Source organism: Bufo bufo, chromosome 1 (assembly GCF_905171765.1).
Source record: "Bufo bufo chromosome 1, aBufBuf1.1, whole genome shotgun sequence".
NCBI lineage: Eukaryota > Metazoa > Chordata > Amphibia > Anura > Bufonidae > Bufo > Bufo bufo.
This window is the reverse complement of record NC_053389.1, coordinates 100,284,922-100,303,427: the sequence shown is the minus strand read 5'-3', so window position 1 is coordinate 100,303,427 and position 18,506 is coordinate 100,284,922. Positions and strand designations below refer to the sequence as shown.

General features: G+C 45.0%; 1 protein-coding gene across 2 annotated transcripts in view; it reads left to right on the top strand.

The window, feature by feature from the left end:
* GPR157 (G protein-coupled receptor 157) overlaps positions 1 to 18,100 on the top strand; it is a 40,533-nt gene extending 22,433 nt beyond the window's left edge. For both annotated transcript variants that reach the window (XM_040427331.1, XM_040427325.1), the window contains exons 3-5: positions 10,979 to 11,192; positions 12,745 to 12,936; positions 16,207 to 18,100. In XM_040427331.1, coding sequence (XP_040283265.1) covers positions 10,979 to 11,192; positions 12,745 to 12,936; positions 16,207 to 16,437 — 637 coding nt within the window. In that variant the 3' untranslated portion in view covers positions 16,438 to 18,100. The remainder of the gene's footprint in view (positions 1 to 10,978; positions 11,193 to 12,744; positions 12,937 to 16,206) is intronic.
* The last annotated feature ends 406 nt before the right edge of the window (positions 18,101 to 18,506 follow it).

Below are 18,506 nucleotides of genomic sequence, written 5' to 3'. Positions count from 1 at the left end.
TAGAGTGCCAGCAAAGCTTGTTGACATTTTAAGAAATCTAATCTACACGCTGCATAAAAAATGGAGAGTAAATTGACCTGTGGTGTGGATTTGAAATCTGCATCATGTCAAATTATGCTCTGGATCTCCACTCTGGATTTCATCCTTTGCAGTGAAGAGGGTGAAATCCACAGCCATTTGCATGGCAAAAATCACATTTTAATAGATGTGGTTTTTACCACATTTTTCGCTGCAGTTCTTGTTGCCACCAGTCCCAAATTTTCCAGGATTGCCCCTAAATGTCAGAGACCATCCTGGCAAATGTTAGTGGCCCTTTGCCAAATTAGATGGGGCTTATGTATGCCCCTTGCATAAGTGGGCAGTGCCATCTGAGATATATATACACTGCTCAAAAAAATAAAGTCAACACTTAAACAACACAATGTAACTCCAAGTCAATCACACTTCTGTGAAATCAAACTGTCCACTTAGGAAGCAACACTGAGTGACAATCAATTTCACATGCTGTTGTGCAAATGGGATAGACAATAGGTGGAAATTATAGGCAATTAGCAAGACACCCCCAATAAAGGAGTGGTTCTGCAGGTGGTGACCACAGACCACTTCTCAGTTCCTATGCTTCCTGGCTGATGTTTTGGTCACTTTTGAATGCTGGCGGTGCATTCACTCTAGTGGTAGCATGAGACGGAGTCTACAACCCACACAAGTGGCTCAGGTAGTGCAGCTTATCCAGGATGGCACATCAATGCGAGCTGTGGCAAGAAGGTTTGCTGTGTCTGTCAGCGTAGTGTCCAGAGCATGGAGGCGCTACCAGGAGACAGGTCAGTACATCAGGAGACGTGGAGGAGGCCGTAGGAGGGCAACAACCCAGCAGCAGGACCGCTACCTCCGCCTTTGTGCAAGGAGGAACAGGAGGAGCACTGCCAGAGCCCTGCAAAATGACCTCCAGCAGGCCACAAATGTGCATGTGTCTGCTCAAACGGTCAGAAACAGACTCCATGAGGGTGATATGAGGGCCCAACGTCCACAGGTGGGGGTTGTGCTTACAGCCCAACACCGTGCAGGACATTTGGCATTTGCCAGAGAACACCAAGATTGGCAAATTCGCCACTGGCGCCCTGTGCTCTTCACAGATGAAAGCAGGTTCACACTGAGCACATGTGACAGACGTGACAGAGTCTGGAGACGCCGTTGAGAACGTTCTGCTGCCTGCAACATCCTCCAGCATGACCGGTTTGGCATTGGGTCAGTAATGGTGTGGGGTGGCATTTATTTCGAGGGCCGCACAGCCCTCCATGTGCTCGCCAGAGGTAGCATGACTGCCATTAGGTACCGAGATGAGATCCTCAGACCCCTTGTGAGACCATATGCTGGTGCGGTTGGCCCTGGGTTCCTCCTAATGCAAGACAATACTAGACCTCATGTGGCTGGAGTGTGTCAGCAGTTCCTGCAAGACGAAGGCATTGATGCTATGGACTGGCCCGCCCGTTACCCAGACCTGAATCCAATTGAGCACATCTGGGACATCATGTCTCACTCTATCCACCAACATCACGTTGCACCACAGACTGTCCAGGAGTTGGCAGATGCTTTAGTCCAGGTCTGGGAGGAGATCCCTCAGAAGACCGTCCGCCACCTCATCAGGAGCATGCACAGGCGTTGTAGGGAGGTCATACAGGCACGTGGAGGCCACACACACTACTGAGCCTCATTTTGACTTGTTTTAAGGACATTACATCAAAGTTGGATCAGCCTGTAGTGTGTTTTTCCACTTTAATTTTGAGTGTGACTCCAAATCCAGACCTCCATGGGTTAAAAAATTTGATTTCCATTTTTTTATTTTTGTGTGATTTTGTTGTCAGCACATTCAACTATGTAAAGTACAAAGTATTTCAGAAGAATATTTAATTAATTCAGCTCTAGGATGTGTTATTTTTGTGTTCCCTTTATTTTTTTGAGCAGTGTGTATATAATATTATATAGCAGCACAGCCTAAAGCTAAATGTGGGTGCACGGCCCGCAGGGAAAAGCCAATCCCACAATTAGACCTCATGCACACAACCGTTTTTTTTTGCGGTCCGCAAAAACTGGGTCCGTAGGTCTGTTATTTGTGTCCGTTTTTTCTTCCGTGGGTCTTCCTTGATTTTTGGAGGATCCACGGACATGAAGGAAAAAGTCGTTTTGGTGTCCGCCTGGCCGTGCGGAGCCAAACGGATCCGTCCTGACTTACAATGCAAGTCAATAGGGACGGATCCGTTTGACTTTGACACAGTATGGTGCAATTGCAAACGGATCCGTCCCCCATTGACTTTCAATGTAAAGTCAGCAGTCCCTATTATACCATCGGATCGGAGTTTTCTCCAATCCGATGGTATATTTTAACTTGAAGCGTCCCCATCACCATGGGAACGCCTCTGTTACAATATACCATCGGATTTGAGTTATATTGTGAAAACTCATATCCGACAGTATATTCTAACACAGAGGCGTTCCCATAGAGATGGGGACGCTTCAAGTTAGAATATACTAAGAACTTTGTACATGACTGCCCCCTGCTGCCTGGCAGCACCCGATCTCTTATAGGGGGCTGTGATCCGCACAATTAACCCCTCAGGTGCCGCACCTGAGGGGTTAATTGTGCGTATCATAGCCCCCTGTAAGAGATCAGGTGCTGCCAGGCAGGAGGGGGCACACCCCCTTCCTCCCCTGTATTACATTCATTGGTGGCCAGTGCAGCCTCCCCTCCCCCCCCCCCCCCCCCCCTCCTAATTAAAATCCCCCCCCCCCCCCTTGGTTAGTTTAATAGCGGTCTGCAACCAGCGCAGGATAAATGTCTGCATTTATCCTGCATATAAATGTATATATATTGTTTGATACCTCCATTTGCAATATAACACAAAAAAAACTAACATGAGAAAAAGCTGTTCCCTTACACAAAATACAGTCAAAAACAAATATTGACTCAACATCATATGTTCTTAAATATCTCCGTGTCTCACTATCTACACACGGCGCACGTCTGACCTGGACATTTAAAATCTTCACTAAAAAAAAATAATTATATTTTACCTGTTTATAAGCTTATGCTGTTGCTATTTCTCATTGTATATGTACATATATCTCAGCAAGCATGCGCTGACTTCTGTATGGCCTTTAAGTCTGGGCCGGCACCAGGTGTAGATGCCCATCATTGGTGGCAGCGGAGAGTTCAGATCGGAGTCCCAGTTTAATCGCTGGCACTCCGATCGGTAACCATGGCAACCAGGACGCTACTGCAGTCCTGGCTGCCATGGTTACTTAGCAATTTTAGAAGCATTATACTTACCTGCGATGTCTGTGACCGGCCGGGCGCTCCTCCTACTGGTAAGTGAAAGGTCTGTGCTATAAGCAATGCGCCGCACAGACCTGTCACTGGACATTTTTGGCCTGAATCTGGGACAGAGGGCCCGATCGGGGCATCACACAGATGTGAACTCTCCCTAAACCACCAGAGAAAGGGAAGATTAAATAATGACAATACATACACCGAGGCTTCCAATATGGTCACCTTGCAATTACAACCATTCTAAGTTTATTAAAACTAAACATTCGCTTTAAAGGGAACCTGTCACCGGGAGTTTGTGTATAGAGCTGAGGACATGGGTTGCTAGATCGCCGCTAGCACGTCTGCAATACCCAGTCCCCATAGCTCTGTGTGCTTTTATTGTGTAAAAAAACTGATTTAATTCATATGCAAATTAACCTGAGATGAGTCCTGTATGTGAGATGAGTCAGGGACAGGACTCATCTAAGTTTAATTTACATATGCTTCAAATAGTTTTTTTTACACAAAAGCACACAGAGCTATGGGGACTGGATATTGCGGATGTGCTAGCGGCCATCTAGCAACCCATGTCCTCAGCTCTATACCCAAAATCCATGTGACAGGTTCCCTTTAACTCTCTGTGACTTCTTGACTTATTGGAAAAAAAAATATATAAAAATAGTTTATTTTTATGCATCTAAGAACTAGGTGCCCTGTAAAACTGACCATCCACCTTCAGGAACTGTCCACTGACGTCTCCATACATAAGGAGCAAGGAATAAGCTGCTGCTAGACACCTCTCCACTGAGAGTAAAAGGATCAGGCATGCAAAATTTAACATGCTCGATCCTTCTTTCTCTCTTACATCATCTCTCTACCTCCATAGACTTACGTTAGTTGGCCAGCCTTGCCAAAATGTAATGTATATTGCCAGGGGTGCACCACCAATGAATCCAGGTGAAGCAATCGCCTCAGGCAGCACCAGGTAGGGGCAGAAGGAGGACAGCGGAAGGGCCATGGGCATAGAGCGCTTTCATTGTGGCAAAGGGGTTAGGTTAAGAAATTTGGCATTCCCTCATCAAAGACAGTTTAATTATTTCCAAGGCAACCTTCACATTCTGTTTATTCTGAGCAAGGCCTTATGCACACGACTGTTGTGTGTTTTGCGGTCCGCAAAACACGGATGGAGTCTGTGTGCGTTCCGCCATTTACGGAACGGCACGGACAGCCATTAATATAACTGCCTATTCTTGCCCGCAAAACGTGGACAAGAATAGGACAGGTTTATATTTTTTTGCGGACCACGGAACGGAGCAACGGATGCGGTCCGCATCTTTTGCCGCCTTATTGAAGTGAATGGGTCCGCATCTGAGCCGCCAAAACTGCGGCATGGATGCGGACCAAAACAATGGCCGTGTGCATGAGGCCCAAGTTGTACATGTCGTTACCTGATCTCTCTATTGCTCCTTTTATTTTCTAGATTTGTTCAATGTGCCTACTTGTGGAGCTGCAAGTTCAGAGCTCAGTGGGCATTCCCTGTGAGGCATGCTTTTTCTCTCTTCTTCTGTTACCACTTTAACTTGTCCTCATACGGACATAGTTGCGCAAACTGCAAAATGGTTTACATAGATTTGCAGAGGAACTGCAAACACAAAACATTAGGATATGAAAAGGTCTTTCAAACCCATACAATCATCAGCCTTGCTGAATGTCCAGCAACATTTCACCTCCTGGTTCTTTTTCCAGAGCCACTCATTACTAACATCAAGCAGCTGCTTTAAAGCTTAGTCTGGAATAGGGTGCGTTCCTCCAGGGGGGATTATCCCAGGAATTCGGCCCTATGTGGTACGGTATGTGATCTTATCAGAACTTCTCTGAACATATTGGTGTAATGTATGTTTGGAATAATACTTTATTGAATTAATGAGCAGATTAGTCCTAAAAGTAAACTTTTTTTGCTGTGATCTTTATCCCTCAGGTATTGGCTAAACCTATATTAATGGGGGTTATTAAATGGAAAGCCGGTTTAATAGGGGATCAAAAAAAGTCATAGAACCAAGTAGATTTTCATGAGACATTGTCCCGTATAAAGTATAGGGTTTTCTTTCTTTGACTATATCTGCATTATTTTTTTAAAGGGAGTCTGTCACCACAATTTGCCCTTATAGACCACTTACATAGCACTGTAGCATAACTATAGATTTTTTGGATGTTTGGATGTTCACCAGGGGCAAAAACTGAGTTTTATTCATATGTAAATGAGGGCTCGCAAGTGCCCAGGGGCGGCGTTCGGGCTGTAAGTGCCCAGGCCGCTCTGCCTTCTCACATAACCCCTCCCCAGCCTTTTGCTTGGCCTGCCCTGTAAGCCTCTTACGTCATCCAGTGTACTGGCCGATATCCCGCCCGCGCATGCGTAGTGCATGGAATGATGCTGCTGCCCACAATGGTAATCACAGTGCGCATACGCGGGCGGGATATCGGCCAGTACACTGGATGACGTAAGAGGCTTACAGGGCGGGCCAAGCAACAGGCTGGGGAGGGTTATGTGAGAAGAAGGCAGAGCGGCCTGGGCACTTACAGCCCGAACGCCGCCCCTGGGCACTTGCGAGCCCTCATTTACATATGAATAAAACTCAGTTTTTGCCCCTGGTGAACATCCAAACAAAAAGACAAAGGTACCATTTGACTGATCTATAGTTATGCTACAGTGCTATGTAAGTGGTCTATAAGGGCAAATTGTGGTGACAGACTCCCTTTAAATATGGTGTACTAAAGGGATTTTCTGGGGGTAAAAAAAAAATTTAAAACATCCAAGTGTTGAAATTGCATAAAATAATAATATAACTTACCTGCTAAATCCTCCGCTGCTGATATCAGTGATCAGTGTGTCAGCATTGCTGCACATTAAAGGTCAAGCGGCAGCACTGGACCACTAAGTAATGGTTCTTCTTTTATTATTTTATGTAATTCCACCCCACCACCTTGGCCCTTTTTTTTTTTATACTCAGGACAACCCCATTTTTTACAACCTCTTCTTGCCATCAGTAAAAGGAATCCTTGCTTCCTCAAAAGGCATACAAACTCATCCTGATAACAGAACCGCATGAGTCCATTATAATTTTTTCTGTAAGGTAAAAACACATATCTCTTCCTTCATGATTTACAAGCTTATTGCTTACACTGATGCATTATAACAAAACCTGGTGGCAACAGTTTTTATCCATTCCATCCATCGATGACTGTTTCCACTCACTGATCCAGATCTGAGGAAACCACACAACATATAGTAGACGTCAGCTGAACATAAATGGAGCAGGGATCAAATGCAATCATATAAACCATATACTGTAGATCCTAGTGGGGTCATTTATCAAACTGGTGTAAAGTAGAACTGGCTTAGTTGCCCATAACAACCAATCAGATTCCACCTTTCATTTTTCACAGCTCCTTTGAAAAATGAAAGGTGGGATCTAATTGGCTGCTATGGGCAACTAAGCCAATTCTACTTTACACCAGTTTGATAAATGACCCCATGGGTGTCTACAGATGTCTTGTTACCTTGCATACATATAGGTCTGCATAGGAGCTGTACACGTAGGACATTTTATACCAAGACTATTTGCAAGGTTCCTTTTTTCATTATAGAGGTGTTGCGGCAAATGCTTGTTTTGGTGGACATGGCCTTGGGGTCTGCCTTCTCATAAACTGTGCCTCAGTCCTGGTTTCTCTTCATTCTTGGAATTGGCAGGGGTTCCAATAGTCAGACCCCACCAATCAGAAAGTCGTGGTCTACCCTAGTGAAATGCCATCACTTTCAGAAATGGGAAACCCCTTTAACGCAGCCCAGTTTAGTCCTAGTTTATCCATTTTTATTATTATTATTAATATTATTATTATTTTCATCTCTGCATTTCAAAAGCTGTAACTTTTTTTTATTTTTTCATTACCATAGCCATATGAGGGCTTGATTTTTTTTTTTTTGCAGGGAAAGCTGTATTTTAAGGGCACCATTTTGGGATACATCAGGTGAATTTTATAACTTTGAAAAAATTTGGGGGGGCCACAGTCAGGGCCGTATTTCTCATTAGTCACTTAAGGGAACATGCCTAGGATGCCGCCCAAAAAGGGGACAGCACCAGGGGGACAAATGATTACCTTTTTATACATTTCCCACATCCAGTTTGCTGGGAAGGGGGGAAGTACTGCCGGCAGCAACCGTGCCAGCTGTGTCTGAGTAAAACTCAAAGGCGTCTGGTCTGGACCCCACAGCCTGCACGTAAGGCAAAAAAGGGAGGAAAAGAGAGAGGAGAGCGATTCTCCTCCATGTCCTCAGGCTGATTGGTGGAGCAGCAGTGGGCGGGGGCTGCTGCTCCACCTCCACTAATCAGCTCAGTCACACAGACTCACGCCCACTGCGCTAAGGCGGAGTATAGAGCGCCCAGAGTGTGTTACTCACCCAGCCAGCACCTGCCCGCTTCTGAGTGTCAGCGGTTCCTGGACTGGCAGGACTCCACGAACTGGGTGATGAGAAGAGTCCGAGAAAGAGAGGATGTAATGAACGGGAGCTCAGGAGCCAATTAGAATTCTTGGACAGTAAATGTAACTGTAACCCCCCTCATCCTGCTGGGAACTGTAATTGGCCCCTGCAGTACATGGGTGCCTACTTAATGATAAAGGGGGGTTACAGTCATATTTACTGTCCAGGGAGCTTACTCCCTCTGTTTAACCACTCACATGCTGTGATCCCGGTTAACCATAGCATCTGAGGGGTTAAACTGCTGGGATCGGATTTACACAGTGAGAGCCGGGCAGCTACTCTATAATACAGCTGGCACCTGCAAGTGATGATGTGGATCCAGCTCCTGAACCCGTGCCTTCGTCATGACATACTGTTACGGCATAGAGGGTTAAGTATCCGCACTCTTACACATAATATTATGTCATGGAGCGAGGAAGGGTATAAGGCGAAACCTGGCACATTGAACATGCAGTAAGTGCTGTAAGTTATTTATTCAAATTTCTGCTCCCTCTGGGCTTAGGAGCCCAATGATTCATCTTATTAGACTGAAAGCCATCCCTGTATGTGTACGTACAGAGATGTCAATCACTGACTAGGACCGCCCACTGGACTCCTACGCCCAGAATATTAAAATGAAGAAAAAACAAGTTTTACTAAATCTTTTCCCGTAAAACTATATATCAATCTGCTCAGCTCCTCCTGCTCTATAACATGCTTCCCACAGCTCGCCATGCATGTGCAGTGTGACCAGTACTCTAGTAAGCAAGGGTTACTGCTGATGGAAGAGGAGGTAAGGAGTATATTTTACTGAAAGAAGATGAAGTACATGGTGGTAAAATGTGTGATTTATTGTACTACGTGAAATATTTTGCCAGTAAACACTAGAACTCGATCCTCATGGTGTCTCTAGAGCTTTGCAGTGAAAAGTCTGGTCTTCTACATGTGGTTGGGATGAGAACCAACTCTGCTTCTCACATGAAGTCAGACACAACGTAAACTGCCTGAGTCATTGGTATCACAAGCCGCAACCTGAGACCTTCCGGCCTAGACGCCAGGAATATTTATAGCGTAGCAGATCAGTCAGTCACTTACCTTGGCTTCTCCTTGTTATAGTAGTGTAGACTTTGTATTAGGGCTCATTCACACGAACGTGCCGTGTTCTGTGGTCCGCAAATAGGACATGATCTGTCATTTTTGCGGGGCCACAGAACGGAGCAACGGATGCAGACAGCACAGCTGCCCCACTGAAGTGAATGGTTCGGCATCCGAGCAGCAAAAAATGTGACTCTGATGCAGAGCAAAAACAAGTTTGTGTGAATGCGCCCTTATACCGTTGTTTCCTTTTTAAAACTTGTCAAATTTTATTTATTTTTTTGTTACAAATCTGACACAATGAAATTTCCTAAATTCTGTGCGTAATATCAGAAATGCACCTTCCTTGGAAGAATACAATACAGGGTAAGGCGCATTTTTAAATAAAACCAGTCAGCTCACCAATAAATCCCGTCAATGGAAACATGTCAAGTGCACTTAAGACACATTGCTAGTAGTGCAACAGACACGTGCTCCGAGCTCAGACCCGCTTGTCTAAGAGGGGGTGGGGAATCCGTAATGCGACAAGTCCGCCGGCTGTGCACTGCGCCTGCGCTCAAAATAGCAAGAGCTTACCTAACAAGATGGACGCGCTTCGTCTAAGGGGACTAAAAGGGAAGAAAGTAATGTGATGGGGCTTGACGTTCCATCTGCCAATCAGTGTACACTGGATAGTGAAGGCCACAGTGTTTTTTGTTTTTTTTTTACTTTCTATTTACTATTCGCCCCCTTAGGGGCTAGAACCCTTGTCCTATTCACCCTAATAGAGCTCTATTAGGGTGAATAGGACTGTACACTCTCCCTGCTGCCCTGTGCTTTGTCCACACAGCAGCAGGGAGCTTACCTTGGCAGCCAGGGCTTCAGAGGGACTCCTCCTTCTCCACTGTGCTAGTGAAGAGACCATGGCGCGCGCTGAGAGTGGCGCTTGCCATGTTCTTTAACTGATACTAGGCAGCGCAGCCTAGTATCGGTAAATGGTAAAACCCGGTATTGTATCGATCCGAGTCTGAAAGTATCGATTGTGATATTATGTCTGTATAAATTTATATGACTGCACAACCCCTTTAAAGGGAACCTGTCATGCCGATATTCCACTGTTAGCTATGCACATTTTCTTATCAATACAAGCATGTTGTCCCCGATGCCTCCTTTCTTCTGTTTTTTCATTTCATGGTTGTTAAGAAAATTAACTTTTAACTTTTAGATCTTGCTTCTGCCATATGTTGATGATCATCTTGATGTCAAGGATGCTGGCTCTTGCATCCTCCAAGTCACAGTTGCTGCGCCCAAATCCAGCTTCCCGCCCCATGATTGATGCTTCCCAGCAGCAGCCACATCATCCGCTTGCATCTCAACATCGCGCTCACATCTTGCACAGGCGCCCTCCGACTCCCAGACCACTGAAGAGTTGTCATGTGTGTCACCATGACAGGCGCACAGTCTACCATGACTGGTGCATATGCAGAAAATCTCTGAAGCCAGTGGCAGTACACCAAGCTTCACAGCGCAGGCGCACTGGAGGAGATTGAGTGCGCCTGTGCGATATGTGAGCAAGATGTTGAGAAGCTAGAGGAGGACATGGCCACTGCTGTGAAGCATCATTCATGGATCGATGATCAATCATGGGCAGATAATAGGGCAGATTATCGGGAATGGATGTCCCTGCAAACACTCATTCCAGACAATCTGCCCATGTAAAGATGCAGCAGATGAACAAGCAAAACTCTTGTTCATCGGGAGAAATTGTTGTTCGTGCAGGCTCCTACATTACCTTTTCTGGGCAGCAAATCGTGCGGTCTAAACAATGATCTGCTACCCAGAAACAATGCAGCTGTATAAGGAGGGGCGATAGCAATAGCAATCCCTCGTTCTCATACTGTGGAGGTGATTGCTGCATGTAAAGTGGAGCTTCACCTCCACTTGATCAACAGCCTACTGTTGGGAAGAAACGCTTCCTTCCCGACAATCTGCAGCTCATCGGCCTGTGTAAATCCACCTTTGTTGTCTCCCGTTCAATCTAAATATTATGGGATGTATTGCTTTCTTTCTTACTTTTCTGGCAGCTGGGGCATTCCTCTGGTGATCACTGTGGCTGCAGTGTGCCTCCAGAAGATCGGTTATGATGCCTCCTATGTCTCGGTTGGTTGGTGCTGGGTCAACATAGACGCTGAAGACAAGCTGATATGGATGCTTCTGACTGGGAAGGCTTGGGAGATCCTGGCGTATCTGGTCTTACCTGTGCTGTACCTACGAATAAAGAAGCACATTGGCAGAGCGGTATGTACTCCATCTCATCACCCATTGAATGTGAAGTCATCTCAGGTCCTTCAGGGGTTGACTTTGCTTGTCCCAAGCAATTATCATTTGTAATGTATATTGTAGCTGTGGTAACATTCCTGTAGTTCAGCAAATATCCATCCATCCCCATAGTCTTCATGAAAGTGAAAGTAGAAGATATACCAGTGTGTCTTCATAATGAGCAAGAAGTGATTGGAGAGTCTGAAATGAACCAGTGTATAGCAAGAGGGCGGTCGAATCTCAAAATATGTTTGTGTCGTACAATGCATACCCTGACCCCTCAAACGAAAGGGATGAAAAGGTTTACTGCATTAAAGGGGTTGCTCATTTCAGTAAATGGCATTTGTCATGTAAAATACAAGGCTGTGATTCTCCATATTGCCTCCTGTGCTGGCTTGATTCATTTTTCCATCACATTACACACTGATCGGTTTCAAGGGTTATGACTAGGCTTGAGCGAATCAAGCTTCGGATCATAGTTTCGAAGTTGATTAGTTCAATAACTTTGGCATTAATGTTGTTTCCATACAGCATTAAAATGTATTGGCTCCGTGTAGCCAAACATCATCTCTCCCGATGTCACGCGAGACTTCGCTGAATTACTACGGTATTCCTATCTGCATATTTTAAAATAGGAATCCGAAGTGGGCTTTGGTACCGAGGTACCAGCCAGTACTTAAGCCCACTTCGCATTCCTATTTGAAAATGTTTTTAAATGCGCAGATAGGAATACCGTAGTAATTCGCCAAAGTCTGGTGTTATTTCGGGTTGTCCAACTGCCAAGAGTCCCCTTTTTGCTGATTTGTCCTCCCAGCCACTTGTCATGCAGTTCTCTACACGCCAGGTGACCTCTGTTCTTTCGTATGGACCTCCCAGAAGTTGGACCCTCACCTACCGAAATGTTATAGCTTATCCTAGTGATATGTCCTGACATCCCAGAATGGGAATACCCCATAGAGGTGTTGCTTTTTTTTTTTGTTCTAGAGCCCCAATGCAAAATAAGCGACAGGACCTCACATGATCACCCCTCATCTATACAGATCTCTATCTATGGCTCCTGAATGTGACCACAAGCTCAACCCCCCCCCCCCCCCCCCCCCCATAATTACATTTTAACAATGAATGCACTGTACATGAACAGTATTCTAAAAGCAGATACACTTTGTTGTACATAATGCTAACACCAGGGGGCGTAAGATAGTTATATTTATTCACTTAGCATGCCTACAGTAATGACTAAACTATTAACCAAATACTGTGTGTCACAGTGGAAGGGTTGTCAGGCGGCACAGTAGTGTTCAGGCGGCACAGATTTAAGATTGCCCCATTTATATAAATTGCCGCATCATAAACAGACCAATTAACTTGATGGTAATTGATATGTGTTTATGCGTGGATGAAGAAACCTACTTAGTATGTTCATGATAGGTGTTCCCAGACTTGGTCATCCACGCTCCTTACAGGTAATTACGTGGAGCATTGCATTTAAGTGCTGGCTGCTGCCCATGATGTCACCTCTTCCTTCTTTCAGCATAGGGCGTTGTCAGAATACCGTCCGATCCTGACGACAACTCCTGTGTACCAGCCTAGAGCCATAGCAGACAAGAAGCTCATTTTCATCCCCATCATCTTCATCTTTCTCCGAATCTGGAGCACCATACGCTTCATTTTGACTCTCTGTGATTCTCCCGTGGTACACAACCCCATCCTGGTCGTATTGCATGTAAGTTGGATGATGTACTTAGAGGACGTAAAGATCTGTCCACCCTTACCTTTTCTTGAATTTAGTGATGGACTCCAATTTTGCACAAAACTAATTAATACATGCTAGCAAACCCCTTGACAGGCTGCAGTTTACAACACAATCACAAGAGATATCTTGTGACGCAATATCTCAAAACAATGTTTTGTTTTTTTTGTTAATAAAAAAAATAATAAAAAATGGTAATCTTGCGCCACACAGAATTGATATGCTGATCCTACTGCAAAAGGGAAGGGAGGGCATTTATGTAAATCTCTTAATCTAACAACCACCACCTATCATATCTTAAAGAGGACCTGTCCCCTCTCCTGACTTGTCTGTCTTGGGGTACTTTCACACTTGCGGCAGAGGATTCCGTCAGGCAGTTCTATCGTGGAAACTGCCTGCCGAATCCGACAATCCGGACGTAAACAGATGGCATTTGTCAGACGGATCCAGATGCAGATCCGTCTGACAAATGCATTGAAATACCAGATCCGTCTCTCCGGTGTCATCCGGAAAAAGGATCCGGTATTTTTTTCCTCCACAGATTTAAAGGTCTGCGCATGCGGATTCAGGATTTTTGGCCGGAGAGAAAAATGCAGCATGCTGCAGTATTTTCTCCGGCCAAAAAACGTAAGAGGGACTGAACTGATGCATCCTGAACGGAATGCTCTCCATTCAGAATGCATTAGGATAAAACTGATCAGTTTTTTTCCGGTATTGAGCCCCTAGGACGGAACTCAATATCGGAAAAGAAAAATGCTAGTGTGAAAGTACCGTTAGTAACTATATTTGCATTCCCCATGTGATAACGATTCTGGAGCATCTATTCTTATGACTGTGTTGTGCCATTCCTTTATTATTCCTGCTAGAAGTTTACAAATAAATTGCCAGCAGTCTTCAGTAAAGGTACTGCTGGGTGTTACCTGTAGCGGGTGTGTCTGACCCAGTGTCGCCAGTGTCAGACTGTGCAGGGACACTTCTCCAACTGATAACACCCATCTGTACCTTTTACTGCAAGCAGCAGACAATTCATTCAAAACATTCTAATAGAAATAATAGAGGAACATAAGAATAGATACCCCAGAACTGTTATTACATGGGGGATGCAAGCCGTTACTAAAACAATCAGGAGAAGTGACAGGTCCTCTTTAAAGGGACACTGACAGGTCCAATAAGCATATTTAGGTATATATATGACAGTACAGGTCTTAGGCTACTTTCACAGCTCCGTTTGAAGGCTCTCACAAGCGGCCCCGAACGGATCCGTCCAGCCCTAATGCATTCTGAGTGGACGCGGATCCGCTCAGAATGCATCAGTCTGGCAGCGTTTGTCCTCCGCTCCGCTCAGCAGACGGACACCTGAACGCTGCTTGCAGCGTTCGGGTGTCCGCCTGGCCGTGCGGAGGCAAACGGATCCGTCCAGACTTACAATGTAAGTCAATGGGGACGGATCCGTTTGAAGTTGACACAGTATGGCTCAATTTTCAAACGGATCCGTCCCCCATTGACTTTCACTGTAAAGTCAAAACGGATCCGTTTGCATTATCATGAACAAAAACTGAACGCTAGTGTGAAAGTAGCCTATAAAGTGTATTAAAATCATCTAAGTATCCCCTCTGTCCACCTTATAAATACAGTAAACTGAAGTTTTATAACCTGCTTGAATCGTCTTCAATCTGCCCAAGGGGCGGCTTTTCATCTCGACTTGCGCCCAGCCAGCCTCGCCACAACTGCCGTTTTGAAGCGCCGCCCAGCTCATCAATATTCACTTCGCTGGGCGGCTACTACTGTCCCCGACTTCACAAGATCCGGCGCATGCCCAATACAATCCTATGGGCATCGGCCTCCGTCTCATCTTCGGCGCATGCGCCCGGCACCCTCACTGGCCGGGATCACATCGCGCCTGCGTACAGTCTGCATCTTAGAGGCCGCTTCAGCCTCTGCATTATGCGCATGCGCCGGGCACTGTTCAGCGCAGCGCTTCAGAGCGGGGACAGCAGAAGCCGCCCAGCTAAGTGAATATTGATGAGCTAGGCGGCGCTTCAAAACGGCAGTTGGGGCGAGGCTGGCTGGGCGCAAATGGTGATGAAACGCCGCCCCTTGGGCAGATTGAAGACGATTCAAGCAGGTTATAAAACTTCAGTTTACTGTATTTATAAGGTGGACAGGGGGGATACTTAGATGAGTCTAATACACTTTATAAGACCTGTACTGTCATATATATACCTAAATATGCTTATTGGGCCTGTCAGTGTCCCTTTAAAGCAATGCATAATTTCCCTTGGTGTCTGCAAATTACATAGGTGTTTGACTTAATTTATTAACCTCTACACTGGTATCACCTCCAAGGTGGCTGAGAATATATTGATATATCAGCCCATTGGTTCAAGAACATCCTGACCCATGGCCATAGAGCACAGCCCCACATAAATAGGGCGCCTTCTGTGGTCTGCACTGCAGGTAGCAACATTTTTTTTTATTTTCTAGCTACTAAGCCTTGCATCAGGGTCATCATGGCACAGTTGTTTTCTTATAGTCTCCAAATTCATGAGCTGCTGCATCCCTCACACTCCCACCATGATTGATAACTATTTTCCTATACTCTATATAGAGAGAAGGCTGCCAATCAGTTGTGGGGGACCCAGCTGGGGGACATCCTTGAAGAGGACCTGCCACCGAAAAATGCAATGCAGTCTAAAAGCACCATGTTGCATGGACAGGAGAAGCATAGCAGATTTATGTATAGTATTATTGGAAAAGATTCAGTAAAACTTGTAGTTGTTACATTTCTATCTGCAGCCCTGTGAAGTGCTATCGGTACAGGAGGGAGGAGTTAGCAGTGACTGACAGCTATCTCTGTATACACACAATGCCATCAATCACTGATAACACCTCCTCCCGTACCGCTGGCCGTTCACAGGAGGTAGAAAAAGCTGAGAGATAAATGTATAAATTACAGGTTTTACTGAATCTTTTCCCAGACAAATATACATCAATCTACTCAGCTCCTCCTGCTCTATAACCTGCTGCTGTCAGAGTGCATTGCATTTTTTGGTGACGGGTTCTCTTTAATGTCAGGGGACCCTGCTAACAAGAAGGGACTGCCAAAAAGAAGAGAACGCCTTTAAGTTCTCAGCGTCTTAGTTTAGCCTCTTGGCTTTATTGTACAAAGTGATATGTGGGCACATTGGATCATGCGTTATCATTTTCATACATAATTGCTTGTTCTTTTTTTTTCATCACCAGGGCATTGGAAATAGTTTCCAGGGAGGAGCGAACTGCATCATGTTTGTTCTATGCACTCGTGTTATCAGGACACGTCTGCTGACATCACTAAGATGCTGCTTTTGCTGCAAGTCTGCCGGGCCGGGGGACTTCAGAGAAAGTGCCGTGTCTGAGGGACATGCATCTGGCTATGGCTCAACAGGAGAAACCCAAGATGACCAAAAATGGTCTCCTCACTTACCCAGCACTTGATCCTTCTGCAGTCAGTGCTCACAATCTATCTGTGGAAATCCTATGCATCTTCCCCTTAGACTTCAGTTAGCGCAGACAGATTTGACCTCTTTAACTGGTGTAAGGCTGAATGGATGGGCTGACGTTATATAGAGGTTATTTTCTGTACAGAATGTGATACGTAGAATGATTCAAAGATGTGCACTTTATGTACCCACTGTCCTGAGTTTACAGTACCTTTTGTGTGGGGCTGAACAGATCTCAGGAGCCAGGTCGCCAATGCATGTAGAAGCTTGTCACTGGCATCTAACTTGACTATTGATGCCTATTACTAATTTTCCTGCCTGGCCACTTTAAAAATCAGATTGGCCCCTGAAGTGATGCAATTCGGACATATCTGTCTTATTATGGACACTCCACTAGTTGGCCTGCCAACAATTTACTAGAATGGTGTGAAGGGCATTGGTGACCCCTGTCCACAGCCACCAGTCACATGCCAGCTTTTAGCACTCTTTTGTATATAAAAACTAGTACTGTACATGATTAGTTATTGTGGATATGGCTAGTACTGTATTCACATTAGCCTTGAGGGTCTTTTATAAAATCTCCCACAAGTGACCTCCGAAATCGTCCCTACCTCTACCGGACTCTCAGGCTCCACTGACTGTTACAAGTAGTAGCACTTTTTGTAATATGTAATGGTTTGGGTTGTAGATTTTCATTCTTTGGGGTACTGTAGTGTAAGTGTTTCTGTTCCACAACCTAAAAGGGTTGCCCCACGAACAACATTTGTCACCTTTCTACAGCATAGGTGGCTAAATGTATGATCTCCAACAGCCTGACTAATGGGATATCCACTGATCGTGAAGGTCTACGGGTCTTCTTTGTGAATAGATCGGTGGTGGTGCGCATGTGTGGCCTCCATTCACTTCTGTAAGAGTGTTAGAGGTAGCCGAGCACTGTACTCACCAGCCCCTAGGCACTGGATAGAGTGGCGGTCACACGTGCATGACCAGGCCAGAAACTAGAGTCTCCCAGCGATCATACATTTATATTTTATAAGCTATCCTGTGGATGCATGTTGTTTGTAGGTGAACCCTTTTAATCTTATTCTTTAGAGTGAAGCCAAGGAATCTTTACTCTGATCCAGTGACGTATCTATGCAATTTTTTCAGATGGGGGGTGAATTTGTCTTGTACGTCTTTTCCCATACTCCTAAGACAATGACACTAGTGTTCGTAGTTTCTTATTTATATGATGTTCATACTGAAGACCTCAATCATCACCTTTGCCTTCAAATTTTTTTTTGTACAAGTCCACTTTATAGCCCTCTTGTAACTGTACTGCTCCATACCGGATCTGCGCCAGGAAGTTTACTTGGATCCCTGTGTATCTAAATGGCTGGTATTGGTTAGTCTCACTGTTGCTCATCCTATGGCTATGGATTGGACATGTGTAATTCTGCCTCCCCACCAGCACTGTCATAGTCTCCAAAATCAGTGTATCTGCAGCATAAGTTTTATTAGTGGCCTTGTTGATCAGAGAGGTAGAGTATTTCTAGTGCTCCTTATATATTCTTTGAGAAACCTTTTTAAGCTCATCAGTTTTTTGTTCCGCTCCAGTGCATCTAAAAAAAAATTAAAATAAATATACAGCTACTATACAAACATACATGTCTCCGTGGTAACTGAATACACACAAACCTATGTAACCTGATCACGCATCCTCCCTTTTGGGAAGTCATTACTACTTCTTGTAACTTGACTTGAAGCAGAGAACAGATGGGAGTAGAACTGCAGGATCAGACTACACAGAGTTTGTTTGTAGTCTGTTACTATGTAGACACATAGGTCTGCATTGAAGCTGTAGACACAAAACGGTAGAATGCAAACTATTTCAGAATTGCTTTACATTTTATTTTAGATAGGAGCAGTAAATTAGCGACATCCTGGGGTAATCTCCCCTCTGGCATTTATATCATATCCACAGGATGTGCCATACATGTCTGATTGCTGTGGATCTCTTCTCTGGGACCCACACCTGTCTCTAGAATGGGTTTCCCCTGACCACGTCCCGTTGGCTGTCACATC